At 40.0% G+C, this 22,271-nt stretch overlaps 1 protein-coding gene across 4 annotated transcripts in view; it reads left to right on the plus strand.

Moving 5' to 3' along the window:
- The window catches only part of FGGY (FGGY carbohydrate kinase domain containing), a 308,149-nt gene that overhangs the window by 253,539 nt on the left and 32,339 nt on the right, over window positions 1–22,271 (plus strand). For all 4 annotated transcript variants that reach the window (XM_065657199.1, XM_065657198.1, XM_065657200.1 and 1 more), the window contains 4 exons: window positions 11,036–11,143; window positions 14,482–14,543; window positions 19,365–19,512; window positions 21,178–21,252. In XM_065657199.1, coding sequence (XP_065513271.1) covers window positions 11,036–11,143; window positions 14,482–14,543; window positions 19,365–19,512; window positions 21,178–21,252 — 393 coding nt within the window. The remainder of the gene's footprint in view (window positions 1–11,035; window positions 11,144–14,481; window positions 14,544–19,364; window positions 19,513–21,177; window positions 21,253–22,271) is intronic.

The following is a 22,271-nucleotide window of genomic DNA, read 5'->3' on the forward strand; positions in this document are numbered from 1 at the left end:
GATTTGAAGGATAGATCTTATTGCTCAGATTTTCTGATCCTTGGTTTCAGTTTTACCTGAACAGTGGACAGGACTTGTCTGTTTGTAACAGGAGTCTCGGGATCCAACTTCCAAGACAGTAGAGCTACCTAACCCCAAGCTGCCATCCTTCCATCACATGTGAGGTTAGTGACCCCGATTCAAATCTATGACTCGGAGTTGTTTTGTGCTTCAGGAGTGGATTACCCATGTGAATGCAAACATGAGAGTCTGCAGCTCACAGTGGGTCAGCGCAGTCATCACTCAGTGGTCAGGAGATGGCTGACAGGGATCTGCTAGTGCTCTGTGGATCTCACAGAAGGTGGAGAAGTTTGTATTTATTGCAGAACATTGATTTTTATATTTCCCCTCTCTAATTGTTTGTCTCATGAAGTGGCTACAAGTAGCATGGTTTGGTGATTGCTTAATGCTCCTGATACAGGTACCACTAAGCCATGCTCCTCTTCTAGCTTGTGCTTTGAAGTGGCCAACTTCCAAACACTCATGTCCTACTGTAGCTCCCATCTTTTGCAAACAGCAGGCAAATTTCAGCAAACAATTGAAACCTGACTTGAAGAACACGTTGTTCAAACGTGACCCTCTCAGCTTCTGTGGCAGTGTGCTCCTGGGTAAAGATAAGATGAGGTGGCCGACAGATGCATCGCATCTCCTAACACTTCCTTGCACCCTTTTTTCCATGGCGCATCATCTGCTTTTAAACAGTGGGTCATGGATCGTGTGTTTGTGATATCTCTGATCCTCCACACAACTCCTTTATTATGGCACAGAGAGAGATAATGAGGTTTGAACATAAATAGGTTGTAGGCTGTCTTTTGTGCTTTTATCAAAACAGCACATGGAGGGACAGGCTCCATATGTACAGCTAGGAGATGTGTTTGAATGGGAAGGTGCTACAAGGACATTGCTGGTCACCTTGTGAGAGTTCGGTGGTTAAGTATCATATATTGTTTGGATTTCAGTACCATTTCTGAACTGGAGCACACACTCTGATTTTGTTCTGTCCTTGTGAGGAGAAAATTATTTGGGAAGGTTTAATGCAGCCCTAATGCAGTGAGCCAAACTCGACTCTCTTACAGTTGAGTTTCCTTGCCCTGATGAGGTAGGCAATATATAGTGAAAATAAAACATATACTCACCCTATTTGATTTAATCATGCTTGAAATTTTTCTTCTCTCTGTCTGTCTCTCATTTTACTAACATCTTTTCCTGGCTGAAAAGGAGATTTACAAAAATACATTTTTTAGCAGAGAAGTGAAATTTTTTGTTTCACCATTTAAAAAAAAGATAGTAGTAAGGCAAACGAAATGAAGAGGATTTTGCTTCCAATACAATTTTTTTCCCCTGTTTTTATATTCTGCTTTTGAATTTGGAATTTTGAGTGCAAAGAGAGGAATTCAGAAGTATACAGTAGGAGAGGTAGGTACCAGTTTTGCACTGTGTTCTCCCCTCAGGAAAATGGCAGGATTTTATAATGTGAAAAATATTATTCTGTTTAAGACAAATCTCAGTTATCCGGCTTTGCTGGTTAATATTTGACAGCTGATATCCCTGCAAGCTTCTTTCATAAGATTAGTATTAAAAAAAAAAAAAAAAAAAAAAATCCTTTTCCGTGATCAAGTAATAAGAGTACGGGTAGAGGAAGAAATTACCTGAGTAATCTGTAATGTGTATTTGCACCACGTGAGCAACTCTGCAGTCACACTCCTGGCCCTGGTTTCCCGTGGAATGTGTGAGGTTCTTGGGATCTGTCACACGATGCACCGCAGAAGGATGATGAGTAGAGGTGGTTTTACTGGGCAACTGACCTCCTAGTTTTGCCCATAATAATTTATTTGTGCGGCTGTACCCTATGACATGCTAATACCGTACATACCATTGGCTGAAAACTGATGCAGTGTATTGAAAATAAAGTGTAAATACCTCCAGTCAGCTCAGATGAAGAGGCTGGACCTGGCTGCTGTCTGAAAATGGGCCATATGCAGAGGTCTGTTGCTCTGTTAAGGGGTACAAGGAGTTAGTTAGGCCCCATAGCATCCATTCTCAGAGCTTTTCTCAGAAATGCAACTTCAAACTGGCTTCTGGTGGCAGACCTCCAGAAAAGCTGCTTTTACAAGTGCAGCCTGTGACCTCTTGCATTCCCTGCTCTTGGCAGGGGCCTGATCTATTCCATTTTAAAAGGTAAAATAAAATACAGCTGCGTAAAACAGGCTGGGTTTTTTGCTAAATTTGATTTTTTGTTGTTGCTGTCAGTTTAAAGCAACAGTTTAATTCATATGTTTAACTGTTTTAAGAACCAAGATCCTCTGGGTGGAGGGAGAAACCCCTAAACGCTGCCTTACAGTTTCTGCTGGTAGATTAGTTTTAAAGCAGTAAAGGTTTGCATATGTGGTTGTCCCCCTTGAGTGAGGAGCATGTCTAGTAAGGTCATGTCCAGTTCTCGGTTTTTGAAGTGTGCCTGAGGAGCCGGTGTGTTGTTCTTAGACACAAAGCGCTGACTGCGGGAGCTGTCTTCAAAAATTGTCATCTTCCCTAGGAAATGAAAAACACGAACATGCAGAAGCAGGAACATTCTCTTCTGCATCTGAGTATCTACTGTTCCTTCTTTGAAGAGGTGTCTGGCACATGTATGGACATTTGCTAGCATTCTTAATTATAGACACACAAAAACTAAAGCCAACATACTTTCTAGGGGTGGGTGCCCAAGTCTGCATTTCAATACCTAAATAGCTGGTTTCATGTTCAAAGCTCATGAGCCAGAAACCAATGTGAAATGGGGGTCTTTTTTAAAAATCAGACTGCTTATTTAAGTGTCTAAATACAAGCATTAGCCCAGGTCTTCACACGATGTAAATCGATGTACCTTTGTGGAAGGCGATGGTTAATATACTGGCTTGTACAAGTTGAGGCTTTGGCTCCCAAGGCTGGAAGCACTGGTCCAGGTGAATTTCTCTTTATACCCTTAAATATAAACTAAGTACAAGTCGAATAACTAAAATTATTGTGATTCATCATATTCTTTCATTAAAACTCATAAGATTTAAGTAATTTTCAAATACCTTTCCTTATTTAGCCTTGCGTAAAAAATCTCACAGTGGGAATGGTTAATAATCTCAGTCCAGTTTTCCTCTAATTGGCTCTTGTTAGATATAAAGCCAGTTTGTGCAGTATATAGTCCCATGGCATAGCTCACCTGAAATATTTTCAGAGATGAGGCAATCAGGTTACCCTGGGAGTGTGGTTTCTTTACTGGGCATTAATCACATACCTTGTTTGGTCTGTAGTTCGTAGACCAGTTAATTTTTTATGGAAAATGTAGAAATTTAGAAATAGTTCTGCATGCATGTTGTTCACATTTTGCTGCCCTTCTCATAAGGGTTACTATTCGGAATAACAGCTGACAGTAGTCCCTAAGAATTCATCTGTGTCTCCTACTTTTATGTTGTACTGAAAGTTTTGTCTGGAAAATAACTAAAGCAGGGATTGAACTGGAATTCTAGCTCTAAAACATGATCAGAATTTTTAGATCTCAGTCTGCATTTTGATGCATACTCTCTGTATGTTTCTAATTTTGGCAATTTTTACTTACGGATGTTATGGTGGTTGGGATGGGTTTGATTTTTGTCATACAAGCTTGTGATATTACCAAGTGCAGAATAAGCAGCAAAATCAAAAAGATATTTATTTTAATATTGTTATACATGTCTTTTGTGGCTCTACTGCACTTGGAACCTTGCTGAGCTGCTGGACTGAAATGTGCTGGACCTGTGTGCTTAATTTTACCATGACGTGTAAATAAGCAATATCATTGTCTTCTCTCTCAGCCTCTCAATTACTTTTTCTGGGAATAAACTCTCTTCTGAGGCCCTTCAGGCCATGTCCCTCAGGCCCTGCAGCTGAACAGGCAGATGGGGCTCTGCCAGAGGTGCAGCCCCGCCAGCAGTCGCCCCTCTCACCTCCCAAGAGACTGAAGGCACCGAGGAGACCCGGCTGACATAAAAACATGGCTTTCCTACAGCCAACACAAAAGAAACCAGCTTGGGCAAAACAGACATACTGAATACATGTCACTGCTTCAACTTTCCTACCACAGGCCACTCTCTGGCCATGAGTTTACGCTCTGGGCAGTGCCCGGAACCCTTTGATTCTGTTGGGTGGTTTTACCACTTTGGATGATATCTGCCTTCCTATCTGTCTCTTTTAACCATGCTAGATTCCACAAAAATCTTATCGTGCAGTATGTTATACCGCAAAAATGTTGAATGATGTCTTTGAATATTTTTTGTTGTTGTTGCGCAACCTTGATAGATGCAGTTGGACAATTTTGTTTTGCTTTGATTCGTTCTTACCATTCTCCTAACTAAATGGAGGTCTCTAAGGTTTGTTAACTTTCCAGCTCTCTGGGTTTGGTAAACCTGTGACATAGCTTCGGCAACAAACCGTGGCGTCCGTGTTCAGCAAGGTATCTATTAAAGTGATTTCATCCCGTAAGCTAGAATTCTTCAACTGCATGTAAACAGATTACCAAAATCATCTGTGGACAGATGTGTTGAGGCAGATTCCCAAAGTCGACATTCTCTATGTTTTTGTCACTTAAGTAACTTCCATGCTTCCAGTGGGATAAAGTTAGCTCTGTGCAAACATTTTTGTGGCCTACTCTGGATATCATTGCAGAGCAACCCTGTCACTGTGGGTGGCCCCCGGGATGCCAACCTGTCACATGGAAGGGAGCTCTGTGACTTGCCACCGCAAACTATGCAGCTACATAGCAAACCCATGATGGCCAGGGGACATAAGCTTAAAATATAATCAAACAAATTACTGGTGGTGTATGACATATAGGAATTGGAATATGAATACATTTTAATTTTCTTTGTGTTCTGTAGTACATCTCTTGTGTTCCAAGACCTTATTTTCTTAAATATGTTTTACATCAGGCTAAAGCTTGAACGCTGTTATGTGTTTAACATGTAATTACTGCTAATAATAAATATATATTGACTGTGCTTACCATACGCTTAACCTAGGGAATTGCCTCCAGAGTTATGGGGAAACTTAGTTTTAAAGTCATTGAGTGCTTGAGAAATAGTGCCAGGATGGCAATTTTAGAGTAAGCATCAGTTTACTGAAAATACAGTTGCATGCCCCAACTCCACCCAGTCAATATATATGCCACCAGAAAGTGCTGTTATTAAATCACACATTCAGTAGCTGTTACTATGACCCGAGTTTGAACCAGAAACCTAGAAATGAAACATTCTTGGGTTTCCCTTTGATTTCTCCCTTATTTGTTTTTTATGAATCTCTTTCATTCTTTGTCAGAGAATTGTGGTCGAATTGGTTTATAAGACCCATCTGTCAGCAGAAGCAAAATGATAGAGTTTTCTTAATACAGGATTTTATGCATCAATGTAAACCCCTGGAGTTGAATGAATGTCAGTATTCTTAATCTATAGTCAGTCAGAAAGTTTGAAAGTCAAAAGTCAGCAGAGAAGTTAATGAAAGTATTTGACTTGTCAATGATCAAAGTCCAGAACTGTAAAGAGCATTTATTAGTTGGCGACTGATACAGTGCTTTTCCTTGTTTCTTTCCCTACTTTCCATTAGTATCTTAGATCTTTCTTCATACCTGCCTCAGCCTAACAAAAGCAGCTGTTATTCTGAATCTCTGGCTATAGAAGCTGATAAGTGAGGTGATTTTTAAACAAATTTTCCGACCTAGTTTTTCATTAGCAAATATTTGCTCTGAAAACGTTGCGACAATAGGATGAAGGAAAGCTTTTTTTTGCTTTCATGTAGGTGAGTCTAAGTCAAGAATAGTTCTACTGAAATTTGGTTTTTCTTTCTTACTGCATACTGCAAATCAATAGAAAATCTAATAGTGTTACTAGAACGCTGCCAGATATCAGAGGCCCATTATTAGAAGCAGAACTGAAAATGGAAGAAGATGGATATATAGCAGTATACTCTGTTAATACAAAGATTTAGTTTTCTGGTAATAGCCAAATTCTCCAATAGTGTTATTGTAAGGAATTTGTGTAAGCCTCCACCAGCAACAGATGGTGTCAACTAAGGAAGAAAATTCTGCTGAAACTCCTGCTCTCACCAGTGTGGCCTGTTTTATCTTGTCTCTGATTACTGGACCATTTACATAACACTGCGGAGGAAACACAAGCATGTGCCTGATCATTATGGCTAGTCTAGCAAAACAAAGCGAAGGAAAATAGATCTCACACTGCGACTTGCTCATTTTATGGGATGGCGGTATGCCTAGGTGATTCTCCTCTGTGTTCTGTTCCGCTTGTACCAAATGACAGTACTGAAAGCTGAACTGACTCCTTTGATTCACTTACATGAGCTGTAAGTTAGCCTACAAGTGGTAAGCAGTGCTTTTTTCCACAGAGGCTTCTACCAGAGAGGTGGATTTTTTGGGTTTTTTTTTTGCCTGTGATTGTTTTAGAGGGAGAGGCAAGTGGGAAGGGCTAAACTAAATTAAATACGTTACAGAGCTCATATTAGTGCCATTTAAGAAGGTCCTGTCATACCTTAGCTTAGTTCTATGTGGCATTATATGTTTTAAAGACATTTTTCATTTCTGTGGGCTGCCAGATGTGCTGCTGATACCTTCTGATCTTAAATAGTTTGACATTGATTTTCCTAGCACACGCCAGGGTTGAAATCTGGTCTGTAACTCGTCCAAATGATCTATTCATAACAAAAACTGCCTTCTGGCAGTTGCACCACAGCTGAATATTGTTAAACTGAATTCATCATTTCATTTGTTTCTGATTGCTCTATAATGTTTACATATCTTACATATTAGTATGATTTTTATAAAGCACACGCTGAGGTTAAATCCTCCCAGATAGAGGTTTTTTTCTCCTTTTTCTCCCTTTCAGAAGGTGTTGAACTCTTTTTTTCCCTTCAATCTCGGAACTTGGAATCTCGGAGCTGCTTAATGCTCATCTCATCTGCAAGGATGGGCTGAGCAAGTAGGAACGTGTGTGTTGGGAAGACATAGAAAGCTGGCATTTTCCTACACAAAATAATTCTTCCCCATCCACAGATAGAATAACAGTGAGGTGGAATTTTATGTCTAAGCATAACACTTCTGTAAGCATCATCATGGATGAGGGCAACATGTTCAACTGAAACATTTATAGACGCTTCTTATGTCTCAAAGTGTGAATAGGTTCAGATTCTTCTCATCTCCCATCTTCAAATTCCTGCTGCAGTAATTGTTGTGCAGAGTTCATTCTAATGCCTAGCAGAGGATATCCTCTTTGCGTTTCAGTTTCACTGTATATAAAAAATAATAAATGCTAATATGCCTCACAATAGGAGTGTGTCACAGGATGAATTTAAGTTAAATAGAAGGCAGAAAATCTGAGGCTCCCTTTGAATACGTATTTTAACTTTCAAAGAAGGATGACATCTCTTATTTGCTTTAAAAATAAAAATCAATTGCCCATAAATCTAAAACAGATGTTGTTTTTCTGCTGAAAAGATTAAGGATTTTCTTAAGCTCATTAAAGGAAAAAAAAATAGTGACACCACATTGATCCTCCTATATCATCGTAAGGGTGTCTGAAGGCAATAGAAAGCTACGAAAAGGACATGGTATTAGTCTAATTAAAATAGCTCTGAGTCTGGCAAATGGTGCTTATCTTCTGGGTTCTGTGGCAAGCTTTGTACTGTTTCTCCAACCTTACGCTTATGTCTAGTCATGTGTTTTAGTGGGATTGGGTGGTACGTATACTCAAACAGAGTTTGGACTTTTTATTATGAAAATACAAATGCCAGCTGCTGCATGGCTTGAAAAACTTAAGCATCGTCCAAATTATTTCAAGAAGGGGAAATGGAAACCATTTGCTCTTTCTTAGGCATACATCTATGGAAGAATGTTCACCCTCTTGCTTCTCAAAGATTGTGTGTCTGTTTGGGGAGGACATTATTTCCCAATTTTCTCACTTCCCATGTGCATCAAAACCCAGAGTCTGCAACATGTGAATTAAACTCCTGAAGTGGAAGGAGGAAATACGAATCTGATGATGGTGGTACCAATAAAGCCCAGCATGACCACCAACATTCTTTATTCCAGTTAAAAGTTCCCACAGCAGAAAAAATTCATAACTTAGTGCCCCCCTGGTTATATTCATCAGTGTGGTGATGATACACAGCTCCCTCGTTTGCTCTGTTCATGTGTTGAAAGTTTGCTGGAATGCCTACAAACAGTGCTTTGGTAGTAAGATGATAAGAAAGTCTTGGTGTAGTCTGAGAAGAACCAGCATGGAAATACCCTGTCCTGTCAAATATCTGTGGGTGTCCAGAATACTAGGCCAGAAGTACTGTCTCTAGGGAGAGTTTTGGTTTTTAGTCAATTTAAACCTTTTAGTGTTATCAGACACATAGGACAGTTTGGTAAATTGTGGACTAATGACAGAAGAAAGTTTGGGGGGGGTTTTTTTGTGCTGTTGTTGTTTTTTAACTTTATTGTCCTTCTCGATGTTTAGAACTTCCTGTGTGTTCACAAACCATCTTCGTGCCTTTAATATCCTCAGACTAATTGTTTTCTTCAGACGACACAGCAGCTGGATTTTAAGTTTGATATATCTAGTGTAGCTAGATTCTTCCTTCAGAAATCACAGTGGAGTACAGAATACTATCAAGTTTGCTGCCTCAAAAATATTTTGAGATGAACCTTTACCAACCCAGGCCTCTTCTGCCCCAAATGTTCCTTCCCACCTGTAGAGACACGTGTTGTGTCCACAGCTATAAGACGGGAGTGAGACGGAACGCTTGTGTTCTCAGCATGCTTCCATTTGGAGCAGATGCCAACTGGGAATTTTGACCTTATGCTGTGTTCTCAGTCAGGTCAGTGATGTGGAATTGGTCTAAAAATCAGGTTATATTAGGATTTGCTTTCTGTGGCACTTCATTTTGTTATTGAAATCGTAAAAAGAAGGCTTGCCCCATGGAGGTGCTGAAAACTCAAAGCTGTATTAATTTGTAGTTTTAAGAGAAAACAAAACAAAACCAAATGTCTTTGCAATGTTTTTGACGTAGCTTCATCCACTTGGAGTCATAAATGCCTTTTTAAATTCAGTGCAGCTATTCTTGCTCTTTAATGGGTTTAGCCAGCCAAAATCTTACGCAGATACACGGACACATGTGCACACATACGTCTTTAGCGAAAGTAAGTCGGCATGTTAGAGCTGATAGTAGAGAGCTGAGCAAGATTCTTGTATTTGTTATATACATTCCTAAGAGAAATCAGGATTGCTTGAAACTGTGGTGATGAATTTTGAGAAAACAGCTTTTGTTGTTTTGTTTTTCTACTTAACTTCATGACAAGAATCAGCTGTATGTAAGTTTATGGCTCAAGCAGACTATTGTTTGTGCAGAAACCTCCCTGCTGGTATATTTACTAAACATGTGTGATGCACAAATGCCAGTAAACTGCATCTTGGAGCATATTCCCTTGTTGCTCGCAAAAGCTGTCTTTAAAGTTTGGCCTGTTTAATTATAGGGAGAATGTGCATCAAGTTTAACCGGAACAGCCTGGAATTTTTTACTCCTTCTCAAAACTATTTTGACGTGAAAACTGGGCCTTATTGAAATCAATAGCAAACCTCAACCATCCTTTAATGGGTCTAGAATTTTACTGATGAAGAGCAAGGTCTAAATAAAAAAAAAAAAAGTTGTTCCATTGACTAAGATCTTTCTTTTTTGCTGTTCCAGCATTGCAAACACACAGACTTGTTTGTGAGGGAATTCTGTTGTTTGCTCCTGTTGGAGCACATCCCACCTTCTAGAGAGCAACAGTTGCAGATTTAGCCCTCCCATTAACATGGACTAGTGGGAAGTGGATTCATGCGATGGTGTAGGACTGTGCTGCTGGCCTCTTTTCCCAGCAAAATCCTGACTGTGTATACCTTGAATCTATATACCTCTGTTGGTCCTGGAAGCAAAAACATGAACCATGCTTCAGAGAGAAGACAAGTAGCCTGCCAGGGAAGTGGATGAGCTGGCTTCTCCAGCCTGCGCTGCAAGAATTATTGTGTTCAACCCGTGCAGAATACGTAACTGGTCTTTGTAGCAAGGACTAGGACCCAGGTTCCACTGCCCATTCCCCATCACGTGCTGAGCCTTACTTGCTAGACTCGATAGCATACCTCCTTAGGCTTGCTTTCTGGACCAGAAGGGAAATCTAGCAAGTCTGCCTAGTCTATTGAAAGTGGAACAGCTTTATAAGAGGAAGGAAAATGCCCTCCACCCTTAAAAACTGGTAATTTGCATCTTCTGAAGCAGAGAAAGGAAATGAACCAGTGTCTCCCACATCCTGGGTGGTCTAACCACTAAAATATTGCATAGGAGCAGGATATCACTGTGTATGTGGGTGTTACATTTGTATGCAAGCGGTAGAATACAGCCCCGTTCAGTATTTGGATAGTAGTGCTTAGATATTTGCCTTGACGAAAGGGTTCACAGGTGTGAAGGAAGGAGTGGTTTGTGTAAAGCTAAGCCTAAGTAAGGGGCAGAATCTAACGTTTACCCAAGCACATGTTTCCTGCTGGCTAACAGAAGGCCAGGTTTGCAGCTTCTACCCAAGGCACCTAACTCTCCTGTTCATTCTAAGTAAGGTGTTTTTCTGGAGAAAAAGGACACTTACTCTCTCCCTATAAAATACGGCTCCTGTTCCTGAAATTTCTTACTTTCTGCATGGCCAGACCCAGCTGTTCTGCAAATGGGGGTGGGGGGGGGCAGTTGTGCAACCAGGAGCTGCAGCTGTGTCATCTCATCTAATAATGAGGGGACATGTTTCTCCACATTCTCCTTAGAGTAAATCTCTACCCATACATCTCCACTCATGTTGGTAACTCCAGCGGAGGGGCAGGAATCATTTCATATTGGCCTCTGACAGCTGCCAAACATGAGTTGCAAAGTACCTACTTTGACAGGTAGTTTGATTCACTAGAGCTTTCTCTTGCTTTGACAGGTCAGTGAAACACCCATTTTTGTGCCTGGTGTTTGGGGACCTTATTTCTCTGCAATGGTACCTGGATTGTGGCTGAATGAAGGAGGTCAAAGCGCTACAGGAAAATTGGTAAGAGTTTGGAAATGCAACCAGATTCCAAGATAGGAGCTCTGCCATAACTGCTGTCACTCGGGAGAGCTCCACGGTCAATTCAGCCAGAGCTCCCCCTGAAACACCTCTGTTAAGATCACAGGAGAAGCCATGTTGCTGAAAGCAATGACCAATTAGTTGATTGTTATGTCTCTTACAAAGCAATCATTTGCATACTGATTGGTGATTATATATGGGGCAGAACACTGAGGGCATGTCTTCCTTCTATGATGATGGTTATTGTTATTATTTTACAGGCAAACAGGCATTCATTCTTTAGCAGGACGCTGAGATAGACTTTGAGATAGAGAAAATTATATATATTGTTTTATATAAAACCATTGTGCTCTTGATGGGCATAAATGAAAGATGTGTTCTGTGGACAGAATAGTAATATTACCCTGTCTAGATAGATATTACGTGTATTGTCACCTCAATTATTTCTGTGAGTGCAGAGACTCTGACTGTATTTGGTTATTTTAATTTATAAATAAAAATTAAAACCAGACTTGATACTCTAAAAAGGAATTTTCTTACTTGCAGAGAGGCAGTCAGAACTAAAACATTGGAGGCAAATTTAAAGAAAGCCTAGATGTATAAGAGAGTATTTAGGCAGACTTTAGCTGCTCGAGTCTGAAAGTATCAGTGAAACCTCAGTGGCTGCTTAAACTTGGAAACTTCTAAAGCTCCCTGTGTGTCTCCCTGCTCAGTCTGTAGAAATAGTGGCTGTCCTTAGGGCTGAGATACCAGCCTCCTCTTGAGAAACTACAGGAGGCAGGCCCAGTCCTATGGGCATCCTCTGGAAGCTCAGCAAACGTACAGGTGGGTTTGGCCTTTCACAAATTGCAGGTGTAATTGCTGTCTTACTCAGACGTAGCACTACCCACCTTCTTAAAAGCCCAGTGATCAGAGCACATGTCCAGGAAGCAGTGGATTGGGGCATCACTGCATTTCTGCATTCCATATGAAAGAGTCACGGAATGAGAAACAGAAATAATCCTGCATCAAGAAGCCCAGACACACCCTGAGCTGTGAATTGGTGTTCCCTCCTGTGCCCTCTCCTCGGCCACGTGAATCTGGCATTCCTCTCTGTGGTGTCACAGCTTCAGCAGGAGAGTCATCCCTCTTCCTCTCCTGCAGTCTCCACCTCCCACCCCATCTCCAGCCCAAAGCTCTCGGGCAGGAGGTGGGATGTGTGTGCTTTAAATTCTTCGGGTCAAGATGGGGCTAGAACCAAAGTGTCCCATTTTATAGGTAACTGCCACAACTGGAAGTAAAATTTAATTTAACATCACTTTAAAAGGAAAATAGCAAACCTTGTGCATTTCTTTGTAAGAACACTTTTGAGAGGAGGAATCTCTATGCACTTAGTCCAAAGCGAGTGAAGAAACTTAACTAAGCACTAGAGAGGATACCGCAATTCAATATTTTCTGTTGGCTGTTTCAAGGTGGGTCCACACTTCAAATGTACCATGAAGGTTAGGGCATGTCAGAAAGATGATTTTTAAAACCCTTTCCATTCTAGTACCAGAGAACAAGATGTTCTTATGTCATTAAAGAAATTGCTGGAAAAAATGTATGGTCTTGTTAGGACCCATAGCAAAGTCAGCTCTGCCAGGTATGTTAGGGAAGCTGTCTTATTAAAACATTCTTAGAATATCTCATGTGGTTTTCTTGAGGTTTTATGTACAGAAAACACATAGGGAGCCATAGGAGGAGACGGTGGATGTGCATTGTGTGGAGGATAGTTTGTATTTATTATCTTTGTAATTTTAAAGCTCTAGTCTGGTTGAGGTCCTGCTTGCTCATACTTAAAGCTTTTTGAAAACAAAACAAAAAAGGATGTGTTTTGGGATTCTTTTCATTGCTTGGTCTATGCACAAAGGTGAATTGTTTTCATGAAATTTGAACAGTCTGTTGAACTTCTTAAAAGCAAAACTGATACACGTCCCTTAAATTTCTGATTGCTTTTTTAATTGATACAGCTGTGAAAAAAATCGGTCGGATTTTGCAAACCGGTTCAGATAGAGTCTAAATGAAGAATTAAGAACTCATCTTGTTTTGAAAAAGCCTTTTTGTCTATTAGATGGGCTTTTGCACTGGATTTTCAAAATGTATAGGAAGAAAGATATTGCAAAGAGGAGACAAAGGATGGCACGACATCATTACAAACCGTGAAATAAATAGCAGAAAATGGTGTCTAGATGCAACCCTCCTGTAGCCATGTCATGAATTAAGAACATTTAAATATCTAACATCATAACTTCTGTAACATTTTTCTGTAGTGTTTTCATAGCACACAAGTAAATTTGATATTTATTTCTGAATTTATGAGTTGCTCCTGTGTTCTTTTGAGATTATGCAACACTGCAAAATTCAGGCCAAACTTTGTTTCTAATGCTTGCACGTTTGAGTTTTGTCTTTGATGCAAAGCTCAGAAAGAACAGACGTGTTATTTTTGTTGCTGCCTTCAGATGTACATGCTTCATTATATGTTTTGCTACACTGTTTAAGGACTAGACCGATACTGTTAAAAATTAAAAACCTAATGTGGTTTGCTGCCAATAGGCATTGCCAGATATATTCAGTGCTCTTGAGTAGCTCTAGTTTTGCCTCCTTAGCTTTTACTGTCACCTCTGATGGGATATTATCAAGAGGCCACAAAAACTGCTGAATTATTGTCTTAAAAGCCCATGTTATTCTACCTGATACTTTGTTTCATGAATAATGGTAGCCGCTGGGAAGTGAAAGGACCAGATGATGTATAAATTTAGTATAGACAGAGCCTATATTGATCTTCTTTACAGGAATAATTGCTTGTTGGGCTATACATTTAGTTTCCTGCAATGAACATATGGAGCATCTCTCAGGATGACAACACACCTTGTATTTTATTATAACAGTGTGATATAGAAAGCTGCAGGGATTTGGGCCAAGAATATGCTCCTGGTAAAATTCCAGTGGGGATATGTATGCAAGAGAACGGGAGACACCGCAGGATGTGCTGTCAGGTAGTGTTGGAGAGGTACAAAGTCATCCTTCCAGCTTGCTCTTCTGTCTGAGGAGCTGCGTGCTTAGCATTTTGCCTGCTTTTGGTTCAGCTTTGGTTGTTTTTTCCTACAGTTTTTAAGCTAAATCCTGAATCCAGTAATGTCAGTGGGAGTTTTGCCATTGGCTTCACTAGGGCTAGGATTTAACAGCTCATGAGTAATTTAGAAACTCTTGTCTTTTTAAAGTTACGATACTGCGTTGCCCTTTTCCAGGACCAAATTTTTCAGATCTAATAGTTCCAAAAATGTTGCTTTTCTCCTTTTCAGATAGATCATGTCGTCCGAGGCCATGTCGCCTTCCCAGAATTACAGTCGAGAGCTGCAACCAGGTCAGTCTTCTTGTTCCTTTATCACATACCTGCCTTACAAGTTGATGATATGCTGTATCCTTACTCTGAAACAGAGGAATTAACAGTCTGATAGTGGGTTGGAAGTATTTACGAAGGCTTGCCAGGTGATTGCTCAAAGATGAAAGCTTTAAACTCCCCTCAGATACCTTCCACGTACCTAAGTTGTGATATTAACTTTCTGCTTTTCAACTTCTTTTGTATCCAGCCCGGGGTATTTCTTGATACCGTAGTATCAGCTCCGTTCAGCAGACCTTTATTCCTTGGGCTAATGATGTGTCTTAATTTGTAGATGGCAGTATTAAGCTCCAAGAATGAAATATAGCTAAATTAGGAAGATATTATTCAATATTTTTGGAACAGTCATCTAAAACAAGGAAGAGCCATTGTATGAAAAAGCCCTGCATGGCAGCACAAATAGAACAGAGAAACCCAGGATGAATTTTCAGACAAAACTTAAGATGTAGGAGTGAATTGGGGGTAACTCCGGGATTCCTTGAGCAGGAGGCTGTGTGCAATGTGGAATTTTAGTTTGATCTGCTTCACAAGTGGATGAAGACAGTCCAGACACTTCTGTCAGATCTGGACTTTCTCAGGCTATTTTGGCTTGGATTCCTTTTAAGATGGTTCATGTCACTCCCAGAGAGATCGTAGCTCAACAGTTAGGCACATTGGATGAAAATTTGGTTCTCTTTTAATTTCTTTTTCCTCCTTGTATTAAAGAAAAAAATGGCAAACTTGGCATTTTGTCTTCATTTTATCACTCTGGCCTAAAAGGCGTCATTCAGTCCTGACAGATGTATTAAGTGCATGCAGTCATGCAGTTATTTTCAGTTCTCCCTGGAGGGATAAAGCTACCTGGTTTCTTGGAGTGACACTTCCACGCTTTGTAGTGCCCAATGGCTTATTTGTTTGTTGAGAGCCTGGCCAGGGTTCCCAGAAATGTATTGGACGTATTCAATATGAAATAGATTCGTGCTTCCTAGAGTACTCTTTGTTGTTATTTCAAAAAGGAAATCAGGAAATAAATGCATCTGTGTATGTTTGGGATAAGGATTGATCTGGGTTTTTTTCAAAAATTTTGGCTTCCAGGCTGTTTTTCCGGTGCCCCCATATGAAGCACAAACATAAGACAAACAGTTTAGTCTGTAATAGCAGGATAAGCCTTGTGTGTGTGTGTGTTGGATAAATTAGTATAATGTGCCCTGCTTGTCTGTACTGGGTCTGACACTGAACTGACTGACCACAACTAATTTTGTAGTGCAAAAAGCTTGGATTGTGAATAGGACATTAAATGCAGGATATCGGGAACAGGACTCCATGATATGCGAGTGTATGGTGTCGTAACTTTTTATTTAAGTCTCCTGCAGTTAGTAAAGCTGCGGAGGATAACATTGATAAAAAGAGTTATTTTATAAAAAGGATGATGCTCAATGGTATTTTTATAACACTTTCCATATATTACTCTCCTAATGAAATGTTTGGATAGCTATAAATTTAGTAAACAAGACTCTTATTAATTCTCCCTATCCCCTTTCTGCTTTTCCTTCTCAAGTATTCTTTAAAGAATTTGAACAAACAAAAATGAGGGATTTTGCAATTTGAACTGAATTTTTCTTATTATTTCTTGATTTCTTTCTACACGTGGAGCACAAGCTTCAGCCCTATCACAGAGACTCGTAGCAGTAGCTGAATAAGTGCAAGGCACAGTTTTAGTGAACAGTGTTGGCCCAAACTTTCGATTATGTGTTAGCTTACATTAAGTTGTATACTTAATAAGAACGTAGTGTCTTGTTTTGGGGGGATTGTTGTTGATGATTTATAAATTATGTGCCTGGAGATCTCAGCAGAATATTTCAGAAAATCTAGTTTATTATGTTCAGTATTTTCTCTGTATGGGTGTGTTCAACCATTGCAAATGGTCATTGAAAGGAAACGAAACAAGAATTCCATACTTAGGCGTGCAATTGCATATTACATTTACTTTCTGTGCTAGTGCAACACTGTGAAGAGTTAGGCTGGTTTTGTAGTTGCAAAACGCACTCACATATCTGGATCATTAAAAACCCGACATTCGAGGTCACAAATCTGTGCCTCTTGCCTCTGTGCCAGGCTCCCAGTGCTGCTGAGAAGCAGGTTTGGCAGTGGGAACCGAGCAGCTCATCGCAGGAGCTTTCTCCTGCAGATTTCTGGTCCTTTGCTTCTACCAGGAGCAAGAGTTTGCAAACTGCATTTACCGCTGTTTCAGTAATTTGTGGTAACTCGGGAGGGCGTGAGTGGCTTGAACGATCTCGCCAGAAAGCAGCTCCTACTGACCACTGGTGCTGAAGACCAGTCTTGTGCAACCCTCCCAGTACTATTCCCATGTTCTCTTTTCCCTTCTTTTACTGGAAATGGAGAGGGTTGAATTACATGAGGGTTTTCTGGACAGCTGTAAATTTAGCATTCGATCTAACTAATTGACATACTCTGTGAGCAGCAAACCTCGAGTGTTCTCATGTAGTTCAGTGAGTTGCAGAAGTTGCTGTGTGTATAGCACTTTAACTCTTGAATCTATGTATTGTGTAGGTCTGACATCTGGCCGTCACTGATACATTAAATCCTGTATAGGTAGGCTACAGTAGGAAAAAAAATGAAATAATATAATCCTTTATGCTTTAAAGTTTAAATACTTCTGTTTCACAGAATGACAGTTTCTAACCTGGAGAGAAAAAGTGTTTTAACTGACAGCAAAGATTATATGTCCTTTGGTGCTTTGTGAAGCACTGTGTTTTGGGACAGAATTTCCTTTCTTTCACTTCTCAATGCCATTTCCTTGTCTAAAGAAATGACTCCTGAAAAAAAGCGGTGAAGTGACACACACGTTATCTATCAGCAATTTTGGGATCTTCCAAGCAGAACATATTAACCATATTTGGCAGTACCTCTAGATGTTTCAGAGCCCTTTTTTCTTTTAGTTTTAGAAATCTAAATTTTTAAATATTTTTTCCTGAAAGATACCTGCTGGCATCTTCCAGGTTTCCTGAACAGATTAAATGCCAACCTCTTGGTGCTTTTTGAAGTTATGTCCTTAATATGAACATAACCCTGGGAACACTTGCATTGGTTTCTTATTCTCCACTTTCAACATAGTTCCTTTTTAATAGCAATAACTCGTGCTCAACTCTGCAAGTCAGATCCAGCTGCTACTGGTACCCTCCAATGGAATTGAATAGAAAAAGCTCCAGAGAGCTGATGGCGTAATACTCTGTATAACACAAATGTGGTAGAAACTGGAACTGGCAAGTGCTTGAAGGATTTTGTCAGTCACTGAGTCCAAATGTAGTGCCTTGAACCCATATATATTTGTAGGAAAAAAAAAAAAAAGGTGAGGGGAAAAAAAAAGTGTAATTCCGAGATTATGTGGGTCTTAAGTATATTTGGCTGAACTTCAGCCTCTTTGTACAGCCCTTGTGTTCTGTCAGAGCTGCACGAATGGCTAATCCTTGCGAGAGTAATCAAGCAGGATGGAGATCAGATGCCCGGTGGGATGTCTGGTAGGTCTGTGGTTGAGTGAAGCTTTCCTTTCTTTTCCTTCCCAACAGTCAAGCCATGGCTTAGGCTGGAAATAAAATGACTGTCCTTAGCATGTACTGCTTATAGTGCAGCCTTTAAGGATGTAGAAAATAGGGCCACTTTTACAACAAGGGGGGAAAAATGATTGTGACCTCAAAGTTATCATAATTCAGGTCCAGGAAGACGCATAAAGTACATTTTAAAGTAGGTGAATAATGATGTGAATTGGTTATTTTAATGTCTTCCAAGTGTACTTCATTTTGAATGATATCCTCTGATAGCATACACATGGTAAGGTATAATTGAAAAAACATGCAGCTGAATGGTTGAATGCAAAGTATAAATATGCAGCTGCTAGCAGGTCAGAAGTCAAACTAGTAAAGCATATGCCAAATTCCCTTAGGGATCTCATTAGTGCGTGATTGAATATACATGTAGAGGCTAAATGAATATCACTGTTTGGGTCTACAGTGGATGAGACAATGACTAATCAATTGTAATTAGGGTTAGATGCTATATTGACCCACATGTGTAGAATTAAATGCCCCGCTTGGAGGTTTCTGAGGGATTGAAAAACATATATATGGATCTTTATGACAGGATGAGTGTTTGAAAAAAATATTCTGAGCATAATTGCAACATTTTTTAAATGGAATGCCATTGCAAGCCAAAGCACTGAGGAGTTCCTAAAATGACTGTTGATCCAGGAAAAAACGTCTGTTGGATGTTGTGGATTTGGGTGTAGTATCTAAACTTGCATACAAATTTAGGTCTGTGTTCGGCTCCTCCCTAAAACAGCAGCCTCTTGCTTTCTCTCCTCCACCCTTAGTGCTGCATTTTAATCGTAACACATAATGAAATAATTATAGTTTAAAAAAGGAAAGCTGTAAGTCCAGTGCTATTGATAAATCAGGGAAAATTTTAAACATTTGTAGAGCAATTTGGTTTTCTTTTCTGTCTTTCAGCTTTTTCTCTAGGCTTTTCTTTCACAGTGTCAGCACCTTTCTGCTAGGACAAGCATCATCAGCCCCCAAAATATCAAACAGCTCTGGCTCGTTAGGGACTGGGGTGAGGCAATGTACAAATTCAAGATCACAAACTGCCTTTATGTCCCCTCCTCCTGTGAAACTGAGGAATTTGGGAAAATTAGGGATTTGGCATTCTTTGATGGGTTTTCTGCATTTGATGGTAGTACAAATGTTTGATGAATAACCTCCTCCACTCTTTTTCCAACTTGTTTTCTCCTAGTGCTCACAGTATATATACATACTTGAACAGTCACCTGGATGTGATTAAGAAATCTTTGCCTGTGGGTTTCCTCACTGTTGATCTCCATGTTTGGCCAGATTTCCATGGTAACAGATCTCCCTTAACAGATCTGACACTAAAGGGCATGGTAAGAAACAGCCTGTCTTTGCAAAAAGGTCAATATAGGGGGGAAAAAAAAAATAAAAGCTTGGAAGGGGCCTTTTTCCAATTTTGAGCATACTCCTCCTTAGCTATGTAAACTATCCCATAGGATTTGGATTTCTTGCAGCATTTCGAAGTGTGCTAATGTTTCAGTAGAAAACCAGAGATCATTGTAGTTCAGATATCACTACAGCCACATTTATTTTCTGAAAAGATGTGGAGCGTTGCATTTTTCCCAGTATCTTTCCTAGGAATCACATTTCATGACTAGCAGTGCTTGCTGTTGTTACTCACCTGTCTACCACATTTTGCATATCTTTTGCAATGAATTTCAACACAAATTTTGGCATGCCTACCTGGGAAAGGAATTAAATATTCTGAGGAGAAATTGCTTGATTTAAACAGATAAATGTTTAGTAAATGGGCTGTATTAGAGTTGCTGGGTAGTATATTTCAACAGAAATTGAGAAGTTCCCCTGTTAAAAATGGGCATAATTCTCTCGTGATTGGAAATATGCAACCATAGTGCTTCATACGTCTGTTCAAAGGTGAACCTGATCTGATTCTGGCTTGTGGTTTTAAAAATGCTGCTTTTGGAACTCAAAAGACCTTGAAATACTGTGTTCTGTGCAAAGAAACTTTCAGAGCATTGCAGTGTGGAACCAGAAAGAGCAGCTTTTGGAAGCTCACCAGAGAACCTGTGCTGGCGATTTTCAGCCCATCTTTACATTTGGTTGTTTCTCTTCACCGAACTTCATGGTGGTAGATCAGCTGGGTCACAGCACACTGCACCGCTACTCACTGCACAGGACCATAACAGAAGCTGTAATTTGATGGTATCAAAATACCTGGTGATTAATGCAAAAATATACTTTAAAATGACATATTGTCCTTGAAGTGAGTATCTCAAGCTCCTCACCAGCACCAAAATCTGCTGTCGTTCAGGTTGAGGTAGGAAAGGGTAGACCAAAGCGCTGCAATGTGTTTTGAGCCACAAATGAGGGAAACGGTAGAAAAAATAGATGGCTTTTATAGTTTTGGGTCCTAATACTACCTGTGTGATTTTATGAAAGTATCGTATGCTGCAACAGAAGCAGAATTTCCTGGTATGATGGCTGTATACAAATATTCGTAACAGCAACCTATTTTTTCCTGCCACAATTATGGCTGCATTCAGGTCTTGCCTATGCTTATATTAATCCAGAGTAACTACAGTGCAGTATTGATTTATGTCAGAGAAAAGAGGTTAAGATATAGTCTTCATTTATTAATTGTTTTTCAGTATTAGGGTGCTTGGAAGGGAGGGGGAGAAATGCCTTTAGAAAGTTGTTTTTATGTAATAGCGTTTTCATATTATTACATTAACTACATTCACAAGCAATATCTGAGTCATAACATAAAACTGTCAGAGTTAATCTATCTCTAATCCCATACAATATGCTGTTTGTTCTTTATTTCTTTGCAAGGGCAAGAACAATTTATGTGGTCTTCCCAGATCAGGGATGACATGTTGAACATAACATTGTGTGTACAGCTCGCAAAAGCAGGGCTTAGAATTAGCACTTTAAACTTGTTACAACAAGAAACCATAGAAAATAAGACAGTTTTGCTTTGGCTGGGTTTCTACAGTTTCTTTTTGATCTTTCTGCAGGTCGTTGGACTAACACTGTCTCGGGGTCTGGATGAACTTGCCCTTATCTACTTGGCCACGATTCAAGCCATTGCTGTAAGCCATTTTAAGTGCATAAAAGAATAAATGAATTGTCTCATGTTCTGTGGCAGACTGGTCATTCCCTTCTGCTAAACAGATTTCTAATAATAGATGAATTCACTTAAGGAACTTCTTAAAGGAGAAAAATATTGTTTACGCTCATTGGTGACTACTCCCTACTGTAGGGTAATTGACAGACTGGGGAGAAAATGTGCCCCTAAAATGTTTTCTCCTTATGGCAATTCTGTAAATGGAGCTTTTGCTTCTAGTGCAGCTGTGGGAGAAAAGGCTGATGCTGTAAGGGACAGAGTGAACAACACGGGCTGTCTAGAGGGAAGCTGAGAGGAGGAAAAAAAAGCTTTGGTGATTGTATGAAGGAACTTGCACTCCCCTAAAATGCTTGAGCTTCAGATTTTTCCGAAATCCATGGATTTTCCCATGCTTGCCTATTAGGTGAGTCGGAACTCTGTACCGCAGCGAGACAGGGTGGGTCTGTGATTCAGTCCATAACGCTGTAGACCGAAAGGACCCGAGCTCGTTGCTGCCTTGGTTTCCTTGCTGCAAGGCGAGCAGTTGCCTCCTGTGTCGGGTCTCCAGCCGGTGCACGTGTTCCTGCAAAAACAGACAGGGAGACTGTCTTCGTGAAACGTCCGCAATGTTTGCTAACATGTAGAGATGGGTAATTTTGTTGGAATACTTCTGTTTCTGCCCTAACTTTCTCTGGAGCCTGGGATTTCCACTTCACGAGTAGTTGTATTTTGAAGTGAAAACCGGGGTCAAAGAAGTTATTTTGAAACCCTGGTGCAGGCTATTTTCAATGGAGCTTGCTATGCCTAGGCACTGGTGATTGAAATTGTCATTCCTTTGACATTTTTTTGTTATTTTTTTTTCTTTTTTTTTAGTTGTTGAACTTGAGGTGTTTTTGCGAAACAGTTTGATGAATTGGGGAGTTTTCCTGACAAAACTCTGTTCAGTTGGAAAACTTCCAAACTCCTCTACTGGTTAAACAACAACTTCGCTAGGCTGGGTCAGCC

This window comes from Caloenas nicobarica, chromosome Z, assembly GCF_036013445.1.
Source record: "Caloenas nicobarica isolate bCalNic1 chromosome Z, bCalNic1.hap1, whole genome shotgun sequence".
NCBI lineage: Eukaryota > Metazoa > Chordata > Aves > Columbiformes > Columbidae > Caloenas > Caloenas nicobarica.